Source organism: Ostrea edulis, chromosome 8 (genome assembly GCF_947568905.1).
Source record: "Ostrea edulis chromosome 8, xbOstEdul1.1, whole genome shotgun sequence".
In the NCBI taxonomy this organism is placed as follows: Eukaryota; Metazoa; Mollusca; class Bivalvia; order Ostreida; family Ostreidae; genus Ostrea; species Ostrea edulis.
In genome coordinates, this window is record NC_079171.1 from 35,442,632 (window position 1) to 35,456,832 (window position 14,201).

The 14,201-nt window shown below is 36.5% G+C and overlaps 1 protein-coding gene across 1 annotated transcript in view; it reads right to left on the bottom strand.

The window, feature by feature from the left end:
* Positions 1 to 13,114: 13,114 nt before the first annotated feature.
* The window catches only part of LOC125675420 (uncharacterized), a 3,539-nt gene continuing 2,452 nt past the window's right edge, over positions 13,115 to 14,201 (bottom strand). The window contains exon 3 of the mRNA XM_056147588.1: positions 13,115 to 13,575. Coding sequence (XP_056003563.1) covers positions 13,184 to 13,575 — 392 coding nt within the window. The 3' untranslated portion in view covers positions 13,115 to 13,183. The remainder of the gene's footprint in view (positions 13,576 to 14,201) is intronic.

Sequence of the window (14,201 nt, forward strand, 5' to 3'; positions counted from 1 at the left end):
TTATACGGTACCAATTTGGATGCACCAGATGCGCATTTCGACAAATAATGTCTCTTCAGTGATGCTCAACCGAAATGTTTGAAATCCGAAATAACTATGAAGTTTTGGAGCTAAATATAGCCAAAAACATGTAGCCTTAAACTTTTATGAAATGAAAAACTTCAAATTATTACATTTTCTGATATTTGAATTTTTTCTGTGATGTTAAAAATATGCATCTAGTATATTATGTTGGAGCTACTTCAAAGTCAATAGTAAATGACAAATATTACATGTGTAGCCTACACTTATATTATGTTACGAATATTCATAGCTTTCACTTTGAATAAAGTTTTGTGTTTTCAAGATACTTGCCTTCCTTGCTCGACGCCTTTGATACATACATGTTTGTAGTTGCCAAGTGAATCCTTGCGCAAAGCGAAGTGGGTTATAAACTAAGTTATTGCATATGCCCCAAACTTTGAATCATTCCTTAAACGGCTAGTTGTATTCGGCGAGTCCGCGCGTCCCATTTTTTTTTTCAAAGTAAATTTATCGCTTATTTTTAATCATACGATTCGGGCTCGAAATTTCACCAGAAGTCGCACGTGGTAGGGTTACAATAGGGATATTTTGATATAGACATCGGCATTTGGGGCATGGATGCGACACGCCCCCTAACCTTTTCTGATCTGGGATCTACACACTATTTTGTTACTTTTGAATTGTAAATACACATTTAGGATTATAAAAAATGTATTTTAGTCTCTGTTACATATTTGTAAAAATCAAAGTTTTCAGCGATTTGAAAAAAAGATATAGCATTCACTGATAACGATACCCTTACTAATACGTTACAACAGAGACGAAAATCTTTGATGTATATTTACAAAACATAAGTGAAAATAAAATAAATGTGTTGATCCCAGATCAGAAAAAGGGTAGGAATTGATTTGGAGTTGCATGCCCCAAGGCCTGTGGTTGAACATGGGTTTATAAAGAACTGTACATGTACGTCAATGTATACTGAATTAATAATCCCTTCTCATGTAAGCCTAGTGGAAATACTGGCCCGTGTATCTGAAATTTATCACACCCTTCCGAATACATCAAGTACTAGCTAGAGTCTTATATGCACGGTTTCGGTTTAATATAGCATTTGGAGAAATTGTGTTGAAGTAGGAGGGGGGGGGGGATTCTGGCTACAAGTGGGCCCAGGCGAGTTATGGTAAAAAACATTAGATAAACAAGTTTGAGTATGAATTATAAACATAACAATTGATAAAAGTCTGACGACTGATTAACAGAAGACACTTGGGAGTTACTATTATTCATTTATATTTATAGCAAATACATAATTGTCATAAAAGTGGAATCCACTGTGTGATGTATCCTCGCACCTAAAATTGTGACTTCGCAAATAAATATAAACAGTTTAAGACAAAATATAAAAAAAATTAATAAATTGATAGCTAAACGATACAAAGTATCATTTATGATTAGTTTGTTGACTTTGAAAAAAAGCTGAGTGCTTGAAACAATCCTCGAACGTTTGATTGGGCTCGATATTCGCGTAAGCTATTTCCGTAAAAACAAGCGATAAAGCTAAAATGTAAAGAAGATCAAACTCATTTGAGTGTTTATTACCAGAAAACATTGACCACCAAATACAATTAGCCCCTTAAACATTGAAGTATCGCTACATTCTAAAGCAATGGTCAAGGTTAATGATTGCCACATATTTCAGCATGACCGGATTGACCGTTAGTGGTCAATAAATCAAGGAACGTTGCATTTTAACTTTTAAGAAATAAGGTATTTTAAAATAGCTATCGTGATATAAATACGGGTTGGTCACGTGATCGAATTTCTTCAAGGCGCAAGTATTTGATCATGTGCCAACCCGTATTTATATCCCGATAGCTATTCTAAAATACCTTATTACTTATTGTTACATTATTGATCGATGACCATTGCTGAATTGTGTTAACAACACGTCTTCATACATTTCACATTGTTTACCTACATGTGCATAACGCTTCGTTCAAAATAACGATAACATAAAATAAAGTCACATCAAATGAAGAACTGTTTTAATTATTAAGACGCTTAAAAGCAAGTATATCAACAAAAATATATACATTAAATCAGGAGTATACGATTGAAAACCTTTCCTTATGTCTAAATTGATAATTTTAGAAAAACCGATTAAAAATGTACTGCGAAAGGGGGTGCGCAATGTCATAGTTTTGATGCGCCTTTGAAACTTGAAGACGCAGTTGTTGAAGACCGACTTCGAAAGATATTCTGAGGACATTACGGATTTAACAGAAGACAGGTGGAGGATAATGAAGAACTTTGACAACTTACAAATATCGGCCATAAATCTTGTGAATGAACTTTTTGTTACAGACTAATGTCATCGTCTAGCAGTAGGTAAAATTCCGCATCACCAGTTGCCGAATTCAGCCATTGTTTACATAAGGGTGTAGCAGACGACACTTTAGACATACATTAGAAAGACACTAGACATTGTTTTACAGAAATGTGTTTATTATTGATGAAAGTCTACTGCTAAAATCATAAATACATTTTATGATGTTGATTTCATCTATTGATAGAGTTCCGTAGTAAGCGGGAGCGATGGCTAAATGTATATTGCCCAAGTAAAAGTAGTACCTGTAACATGCTTTTAACATACGCACAGCCGTGACCTCTGTTGACCCGGTACAGGTATTTATACACTGATAGATGCATGTACGTATTGCTCGTAATAGTGTTATATAAGAGAAAAGTTAAAAATGTAAATATTACATGATAGACCGTTAGTGGTCAATAACAAGTAACGTTACATTGTAACTTTACATGATAGACCGTTAGTGGTCAATAACTTAAATAACGTTACACTGTAAATATTACATGATAGGCCGCTAGTGGTCAAAGACTAAGTACACAAGCCTGGACACAAGCCTGGTGTGTCCAGGCTTGGATTTCTCGAAAAAATCTCAAGTTTTGAGGGTTTTTTTTATTTGAGCAGCCAAAATTTGAGAAAAATATCACGCATTGTTAGACCGTTCTTGGCACACTCATTTTGACTACGGATAACTCCGTTTACCTGATCAGGATATAGGACTCACAGCGGATGTGACCGGTCGACAGGGGATGCTTACTCCTCCTTGGCACCTGATCCCACCTCTGGTGTGCCCAGGGGTTCGTGTTTGCCCAACTCTCTATTTTTTTTGTATTGCTTATAGGAGTTATCAGATTGATCACTGTTCGTTATCGTCACCTTTCATTAAAACTTTACATGAGAGACTGTCAATGGTCAAAGACTGAGTAACGTAACATTGTAACTTTTTATGATAGGCTGCCAATGGGTGTAAACTCCAGCTTGATTAAATATTATCAATACGTTCAAGATTAAGTAGGGGTCTCCGTGGCCGAGTGGTTAGAGCAACGCGCTCAAAATCACACGGCCTCTCACCTCTGTCGGCGCGGGTTCGAATCCCGTCGCGCCGGGAAGTGAGAAAGTTTCCCAGTTTACTTTCGGAAGGTCGGTGGTCTCTTATCATGTACATTGTATCTGGGTTCTCTCTTCCACCAATAAAAACTGGGCGCCACTATATAACTGAAAAATTGTTGAGTGTGGCGGAAAACATCAATCTAATTTATAGTTTAGATAAAATATAAACAATGAAATCAATATATGCACCCAGGGGTACATGAGCCGAGTTGCATGGGATACATTGTAAAATCAGGAATGATATGGCATATTTATAATTGAGAAAAACTAATTTCATTTTTAAACTTTTAGAGTTACTGTCCAGAAACCATATTTGTCTGAAGTTTTCAATCTATTTTCGGTCACTGTGACCTTGACCTTTGACTTTTTTCCTCCAAAATCAATAGGGACCTTGCTTAGCTGGTATCCAACAATATATCCAAGTTTCATTTGATTCAAACAAGAGGTATTGTGAGCAATGCTCACTAAGAATACCCCCCGCTTACCCCAATCTCCCAAAGGATGTTGTCAATAGGTATAAATTACCGCTTTCCTGAGTGTAAAAATATGGTATGCCTTGGTAGAAGAAAATGGAAACTATAGTCCGAAGACAAATTCATGGTATAAACCTATAATTTTGACTTTGAGATCAAAGGTCAAGGTTATAAAGATTTCATGAATGTACATGACACAGTCTCATGGTGATACACCTATGTCTTATAGTATGACTATGTAAACACCCTATAATCAATTTTGACCTTGAAGTCAAAGTTCAAGGTCATATAGAGGTCACGACGGTACTCGACACATCGTCTCATGGTGATACACTCATGTGTCAAACATGGTATGCCTATGTCAAAGAACAAAGAAGGCATGACCCTGACACGAATCTATTGTTAAAACCTTTAATTTTGACCTCGATGTCAAGGTCATATGGAGGTCATGAAGGTACCTAACACATCGTCTCATGGTGATACACTCATGTGTCAAATGTGGTATGCCCATGTAAAAGAACAAAGAAGTTATGGCCCGGATACGAATCCATTGTAAAAAAAAAAAAAAAAAAAAAAAAAAAAAAACCTTTAATTTTGACCTTGAGGTCAAGGTCATGAAGGTACTCGACACATCGTCTCATGGTGATCAACCTGTGTGCCACATATGGTATGCCCATGTCAAAGAACAAAGAAGTTATGGCACGGACACGAATCTCCACAGATAGATATAGTGATTCCTATATACCCCCTAAACTTCGTTCGCGGGGGAGGGGGGGGGGGATAATTAAAAAGTTTCGAGTTATCCCCCTGAAACCAAATTTTTTGGGAATTTTAAATATATTTTCGGTCACTGTGACCTTAACCTTTCACCTATTTTCTCAAAAATCAATAGGGGTCTTCCTTACCTGGTACATAACAATATCTTTAAGTATCATTTGATTCGGATTTAAACTTTCTGAGTTATCATCCGGAAACCAATTTTTTCTGAAATTTTCATTCTATTTTCGGTCACTGTCACCTTGACCTTTGATCATTTTTCTCCAAAATTAATAGGGTCTTCTTTACCTGGTACCCAACAATATATCAAAATTTCATTTGATTAGATTGTAAACTTTTCGAGTTATCACCCAGAAACCAATTGTTGACGCCCGTCCACCCGTCCGCATCACCAAACCAATAGCCGAGTTCAACTTCGTTGCAACTCGGCTGAAAATGTCTTTCTTTGTTGTTTTATAAGGTAATTCTGCAATGCTAGCTACCTTCATCACCCAATGAAACAACAAAGACAAGCATTGTATTGTTTGAATAGGAATATTGTGTCCTCGAGTATTAAAGATCGAACTCCGGCAGTGGTGACGTCTCCGTATGAGTGAAATATTCTCAAGAGGGACGTTAAACAATATTCAAACAATATTCAGTAGTATCTGGGCTCTTTGCCCCGAATTAAAACAACGTAACGTAAGTTGCCACGTTTGACTTTTTGCGTAAAATTGACTCAACGCCAATAAGTTATCAATTTCAAAGAGAAATTCAACAGTTATTTATTTGGGGTTTTTTTCTCTCTCTCTCTCTAGAAATAATTAAAATTTCATCCTACTATTATTATTTTTCGTTAGAAATTTTAATTGCTTTTTTATGTCCCTTCGAGAATTTTTCACTCATATTGAGACGTCACCAGCTGTAAGTGAAATATCACAAATTTAGACCTATTCTCAGCGCCCAGACCGTAGCAGTGAGGGTTCTTGATCATGCCAACGACCATCGCGACACGGGACCTCCGTTTTAAAGGAGCAGGCGAAGGAGCAATCATTACCTGTGTTAACGTCTTGGGTTTGACGCGGCCATGGCACGACTGGGTCTCGATCTCACGACCTCCCGGATGTAACGTGAATGATCTATGAGCCACGGGGACCAGCATAGAATATATATAGACCGCTATCATGATATACAAGTTGTAATGTCCACCTAAATATCCGTGATGCTAACAACACGTGCACTGAGTTTCCCAATTGAATAATAACTGAATATAAGGTACATCGAACCCGACCAAAATAAATAATTAACAAACACTAGTGTACAGACCAGTATATTAATATATAGAGAGCAAAATGTTCACCTGGGAATTGCGGGATATAATATTTCCATCCTAATTCATCACCAGCCATGTCCTCTGAAAAACAGGTTTTGAAGATGTGACACTTCTTCGTTCGTGAGTTAAACCCCAAACAGTCGCAATTTTCATTGCACATGGCGGAACACTCAATTAATGATTTTGCGGTGTCCACCGTCTTGTCGTTTGTATTGAAAACTTTGTTGTTAAAAGAACTGCGGACTGTGTAATGGCAGGATACCATGTTAGCATAGGACGATGTCCAGATGACAGACATTGAGAGAAGGCCAATAATTCCACGAACGACGGAAGTCTTCATTTCTAAAGAGAGATTCGGGCGATTATGTCATCATTGTTCACAATTTCTTACCAGGACCCCGTATCCATTAAACTCGTACATACAATAATGCAGTCTGTGTCACTGAGTAACCATGCTGAAGCAGATAAAACTGTCGAGGGTTATGTTCAGGGAATACAATATAACTGTTGAATCTGCATTGTGGGGTCGGTATTGAACTTCTGAGTGGACCAATCAAATGCTCTTTGGCGCTAGCGCAAATCACGTTGTCAAGAGAATCGGGGAAAATACGAACCTTCTCGCTCAATGAGGAATCCCAAAGTGATTATTTGCTTGCCCATCGTTTGAATGCTACTTATTTTATTGGGCATAAGTCATGAATCACCAAAGTAGCAGATCCTTACCAGCATTAAATGAGCAGGACTTGGAAATGTGATCGCGATGCTCTGGTGTGTCCAGGGGTCCGGGTTTGCCCAACTCGTAATTTTGTATTCCTTATAGGAGTTGTGAGATTGATCACTTTTTGAACATTTACTGTTCGTTATCTTCATCATTTCGTTGAACCTACAGATCCATATATCAAATCTCGGGTATTAAGAGCTTTCTGTCATAGTGTACTAAACAGCTACATACGGGTATCTTACGTTCTTATAAGAGTGTCGTTCAGTTTTCTAACTACAAAGTTTTTAGCACGTGATTCACAACAAAGTTTTAACCAAACTGTACACTAATGAAAGATTGACATCGTTTTATATTTAAGTTATACAGAAAATTTACGAGTATTTCAATATGAATTTACTTCTATGAAATAAAGGTAATACATACATACTCTCTTGATGTGTCATGAACCAAAAAGTCAAAGTTTAATCCGTATTTGATATGTATATTTGGCGTTCACTGGCTTAGCAATCGAAAGGGATAAAAAACGATCCCCTTGACAAATAAATAAATACTCTTACTACTATCCATTGAACTAGAAATCACAATCGATTTTGAAGAAAAAAGACTCTATAGTTGTTAAAAGCAATCTAGCACAATTCATTACCAAGTCTTCCATTTCCAAGAATACAATTTCCGAAGAATACTATTTCAAACAAGATATCTGAATACATTAATTTCCTTCTGATCCCCATGTGATTTTTCTGCCTTGCTCTGTAATTCCCTTTGATTCAGGTTTCAATACATTAGACATTCCTTTCACACGATAATGTTAATATCAGTTAAATTATTTTATGTGTAGGGTTATATTCATATGCAGAAATTACACCCCAGTATATTAATTCAAAATGTTTTAAAGAGTAATAATAATGGTATATTTATTAAACGTAAATAACATTCTGAATTTAATATGCTCACAAAACATTCCGAAGTTGAATCCACATACTAAATTATAATACATTGTTTAAATTCTTGAAATATTTTATTAGTGTTCATATCATATAGGTCCTTCGGACCGAGGCCCCGTGTCACAGCAGGTGTGGTACGATAAAGACCCCTCCCTGCTCAAAGGCCGTAAGCGCCGAGCATAGGACTAAATTTTGCAGCCCTTCACCGACAATGATGACGTCTCCATGTGTGTGAAATATTCTCGAACGAGATATTATAATATTAACATGGCAACAACCAACATCATTTCATACAAATACCGAATAGTTAATTTCCATGCACCTTTTATAACCTGTGTAGAGTTCACGTCCAATATATATTACCAAGGAATGAAATTTTCAAAAACATTTCGGCAATCAAACATTTTTTCTATAATTCTGAGATTATTGACTGGGTACTTTTTTCAATCTGTGTTTGATGGTTGGGACAAAAAGGGCATTCTGTGAGGTGTCATGATGCGAAAAAGTGTATATGGAACTTTGCTAATTTGGGGTATTTTACATGCATTTTTCACCCCAAACCATCTTTCTAATATCATAAAAATCACAAATATTAATCAATTTTGAAATGATTGTCAAACGTTACACAAGAATAAACTGAAATAGCTGATTGGATTTTTGTCCAGGAAACACAGATTTAAGGGACGTAATTTGAAGATTATAATAGTTTTAAACCTGGAAATAAATGTAGATAATGCATAAAATGATTATTATTTCCAGGAAATGACTTCACAATTTATTTGGACTCATTTTCATCCTTTTAATTTTTTTAACAAAATGATCCTAGCTACCTCTTTAAATATTCTTGAGATGTTAGACAACGGCGGATCTTTAGGGTACTCTGTCTGTCCGGCAAATCTTTTGTACCAAATGAAAGATCCTATCATAAGGAACGCACGAATGAAAATGAGTATATGATAGTCCTATCACTCCTCATCCTTAATGTTAAAAGTTTTTGACAGACAGTCAGGACAAAAACAATACCCCTCCCCCGATATTCCATATGAGGGCTTAATGGAACAATGAACATCTATTAAAATTACACGTTCACAAATTGTACAGGTTTACCCATTCAAATTATCTTTTCAATGTAAAAAAAAAAAAAAAAAAACTACATAGATTAGATATATATTGTTATACATGTCGAGATTTGAGAGGGACAACATTTTCGTAATTTCTGAGAACCTTAAACAATTTCCTTTTATATAGCGCATGTGACACACACATACACATCTGAGCACCGAGTTTTCTCCGATAACAATAATGGACTTATCAGTACCTCAATGAACCCTAGAGAAATTAATGTGTATGGTATATATAGTAGTGCTAATTTATTTTTAAAGGGAGGAATAAAAATGTCCCTCTCCGTTTTGTCTGTTTCTGATTACGAGCATGTTTTCAGTTCAGTGTGTAATTCCCCACAGAATTTTTCCGAGATATGGAAATCGTTAACACTTATTGTGTTCCCCCTGTAACCCATTTTTAATTGAAAAAAGGTTTACTGGGAAAATGTGATTAATTCAGCAGCTCGAAAAACACACGAGGAGTTAATGTATTAACTTTTTTAAAGGAAGATCTGAATGGTATTGATTTGACACCTAACATTATTAACTTGATACCTTGTCAGGGTGGATTAAATACTGATTAAAATCATGTATCCGACACATCAAAACAAAAGCACTAAACATATATCCTTTGCGTAGTAAACAACATGCTCTTACCAGAGCGCGCGTTACGTACATGCAAGTTTCACTTGCAACTCTTGTCAACGCTTGGAATCACGTGACAATATACTCACATGATATAAACAGTCATTCTCGTTTCCTTTCCTTTAACAGTTCTGGCAACAGGTGATACATCAGACCCTCACCGCCGCGGAGGTCTAGAGGTTAGAGCGTTCGCTCCGCATGCAGAAGGTCGGGGTTCAAATCACGGCCGCGACTGACCCAAGTCTTTAAACAAGGTAATGACAATTTCATCGCCAAACGCTCGGCATGAGATGTGAATGTCACGGGTCCTCGGAGATGACCTTGTAAACGGATGTCCTGTGTCACAATAAATGTGGAACGCTAAAGAATCCTCACAGCTCAATGGCCGTAAGCGCCGAGAAAAGGCCTAAATTGATGCCTTTCACCGGAATTGGTGACGTCTCCATACGAGTGAAAAATTCTCGAGAGAGACGTTAAACAAGATTCAATTAAAGCCTACTGCCACTTTGTTAAGTACATTTTTATCATTTAGCTGTTTGTTACTTATTTTACAAGTTTTATCGTATTTTTACAGCCTCTCTTACTTTTTATTCCATGTTTACATTAAAGCTGACATGAATTAATAAATATAGTATAATTCTATAAGTCCGCCATATTTCTTTGCTAATCCGTCATATTAGTTGGATATTCTATTGTTATATGTATCAGGGTTCGCATGGTATATAAGGGGACGAGTTCCGCTACGCTTCATTTCACATCAGTGTCTTCGATTTACCTGTGCGGGTAGCTTCGACAGGTAACACGTACATCTCCGATACTAATTTATAGGTCATCAAGAAGAAATGAAATCATGTTTTGAAACACCATGCAGTGCTCAAAATTACTATAAACATATCGTACAGTAGTAATCATTCTAAAAGCTTTGGATAAATAAATATAGAATGCCTTTTCTTCACGTGAATGTGCGTACATTTGCAATATATATATATATATATATATATATATATATATATATATATATATATAATCACAACGGCAGGGCCAAGGTGATCCGGGTGAACAATGTGGTCCATGGGCCTCTTGTTGATACGTGCATTTTTCTGAAATTCCAATCTAATTTTTCTAATGCTAAGGTAAAAGTATTATAAAACAATTGATAATAAGCAAAATATTTTGGATCGTGCCCTGCAGGGCGATAAAGGTATTGCATCATATTAGATATATTACATGTACATGCAAGCACGTATCATCGAAATTGGAAGTTGGCTTCTCAAAAATTCTTCACAAGGAAAAAAGAAAGGAGTGTTGACCGATCGGGAGGGGGGGGGGGGGTGTAGTCTTCTATCGTGATTGACTTTAAATCGTGTAGGGGATGGGGGTGAGGGGTTAGAGTTTTATCCCACGAGTGCCTAAAACATTTTTCTAAACTCCATTTTCTTCATTAGTGAGGAGGGGGTAGGTTAGAGTCTAACTATTAATACTCATATTTTGCTAAATACAATTGTAGTTTTCATTTATAACTTTCAAGTTGCCATCGTTCTAATTTACTACCACTGTTAAAAATAGTTGGGGTCCAGTTGCCCAATATATATTTTATTTGCATTTCAAAATAACAAATAATAGTCATATTCAAAACGGTGGTTTCCAGTCCCCTTCATCCTCCTCCTTATTCTGCGTGCCTGACGTGTAGTTTTGTACGAATGGAAAAAATTTGGAATTCTTAGATATTGCTCTATCCCGGAAATCAATGTGATGTGAAATAAATAAAATATGTAGTATCGATGGATTCATTGAAACTCCACTTCCATGTTTATGTAGAAAATTCAACAATTTCCCAATTATTCGTGTAAACTTTACATCAATATGCATATTTCTTTATGATCATATATCTGACTCTTTCTATGATTTTTGAAGCAGTCGGTATTCCATAGCATCACCAGGGTATTGAAGGTTTTTCAAAGATCAATGAATTGTAAACGGACGATTAACATGCATTGTAGATTAAAGCAAGTTTCACATTCATTTAGAATGCACACGTCTACCCGCCCGCACGCACTTAGACACGCACACACGCGCATACACAGAAATACCCCGGCTGAATGACCATAAGCGCCGAGAATAGGCCTCAAATTTCCATATGAGTGGAAACTTCTCGAGAGGGACGTTAAACAACATACAATCAACACAATTCAACGATGACTAAGTACACATGATCCATATTTAATTAATTACACTTAACGCCAAACTCCCCGTCGAGGCCTCATTACGTCACCTACAAATAGACCTCTCCTATGTGACGCAGCACAATATACAGATCTGTATATTGTGAGTCCGCGATTATCACGCAGGCAAATAACACTAAAGAAGTAGTTCGCAGTTAAAAGTTTGAAGATATTGATATTAAGAGCATTAATATAAAAGTATGGATTTTATTTTAAACATAAAATGATCAAAAGATCATTAAAAAGTAGGGAGACTCTGTTCAAATTATTGTGTAAAGTAATGAACTTGATGTTTACGTTCTTGTTTTAAAAGTTGTTTACATTTGACGTTGTTTTTTCGTCATTCTACAGTGACGTCACAGTATACGCGGCCGAAGAAATCTCTATCCCATAATGCCTAAGTGGAAGAGTTTGGTTTGTGAGCAAACGAACTCTGGTGGAAGTTAGCACTTAACGCTTTCGCCGTGCTGTTTGGCTCTTCAGAGTGTAACAATTAAAATACTACAAAGTACTTGTTATGACATTGTAGTTAAGACGTCGTTATTATGACGTCACAGAAGCATCATACGAAAATAGCACAAATTAAAATCTGAAAAATAACATCTGGGTTATAACAATCAATTTACATTCAATTTAGGTTTGCACAACTTTATAAAATAATCCTCTTTCGCTCTCCGTAAGTGTTAATTACTTTCTAAAATTTTGTAAAACTAAACATTTAAAAGTTTCTATTGGCGCATAAAGCAAAATGCTCACTGCAGGATGTATTCCTCACGGACGGGTCCCGTATTTGTTGTTTGTGGACTCACACGGTCGGCTAGTTTGGTTCCGGTCTGTCCTATGTAATTTTCTCCGCAACATGCAATATATAAAATTTCTGGATTTGCATGACATATTGATATTTACAGTGAACGCTTTGCCACATTTAAAAGTAGATGGATCTCTTGTTTCTACATATGGACAGGTGCCATAACGGGGATACACATATTTGGTTTTTCTTCATCCGATGAAAATCTGGTTATTGTAAGTAGTTTTTGAAGATTTGGAGGTTGATGTCCATTGTAGACAATGTTCTACATTGGTCCTTTAGATTTTCGGATTGTTGTAAAATCGGGAACCAATGCTTCACAGAGGAGTACATATTTCAAAATAATACAGAGATTATGAGTTACGGCAATATATATCTTTAAACACTTTCGATTAAGTTAACAATACGTTAATTATGTTGTAAAATTAGTAAACTACCAATTATAAAACATCCAGTACACTCTGAAAGTTTAGATAGGTTAATCAGTTTGAAGGCTATGGCTCAAGACATACATCTTAACGTTGGATAATGGAAACTATGACAATACCACTTTTAAGCGTGATAACTCCGATACCCCCCCCCCCCCCCCCCCCACCCCCGATTCAGGAATGGCGCTTCAAGTTTATTATGAAAATTTCAGTGATGCTTGGACTGCCATGTATAACGATGTCTTGAGTTAGTGGAGGAAGCCAGAGAACGTTGTGATGGGAGTATTACTGGTGAAATAACCTTTGCCAGCGTGATATCTGATCCACACAGTGTCTCCCTGCTGAAGCCGCAGGACAGCCATGTTTACTCCAGTCTGGAAACCTGCACTTGCATCTCCTATTGTTCTGACCTTTGATGACCCATTCAGGACAATGTCAACATAAATATTTTGTTTACTATATTCCACGACAGTGACGAAGAAGACGTAGTGTCCCTCTGTAGGGGCCGTGAAAACACCAGTACTGGGATTGTATCCACCCCCGATGTTGTTAATAACAACCGGAAATACTAACGTCCCACTGTTCCAGGTAGTACTGCTAGACGTCACTCCCGCGGTGAAGGCCACTTTCTTCTTAAGATCTAATGAATGAATCAATTTAAGTATATGTGTATGTATACATGTATATCGTAAATAAGAAGGCATTGCAAAGCACAACTAGTAAGTACTTTTATTGTTAATGCATCAAGACTTCAACTCTGCAGAGTTCATACACATATACAACGAAAGAGATTAGCTGTTTGTTATATGTCAAAATAATTTTGCATTAAAATTCATATTGCAGATTAAAGAAATAAAAACAAGACAAACTAAAAATAGGGACCTACAGGCCGTAATGGTCACCTGAGCATTCACAGCAAAGTACTCATGTTATCAATTTGGCAAAAGTGGTAACTTTACAGAGACAGCAAACATTGTAAGATTAAAAATCAACAGAAGATAGAATTTCTTATATTACTTTTCATTTCTTATTAAAGATACTCGTTAAGCCAGAAGATGAAAAAGTGAAGATAACGAACAGTGATAAAAGATGGAAGAAGATCAAAATATGGGGCGGTCCTTCGGATGAGACCGCAAAAAAACGAAGTCCCATCTCACAGCAGGTGTGACGCGATAAAGATACCTTCCTCCTCAAAGGCCGTAAGCGCCAAATATAAACCTAAATTGTGTACCGGTGTTGTAGCATAGAATTTTCCCCCGTATAGAC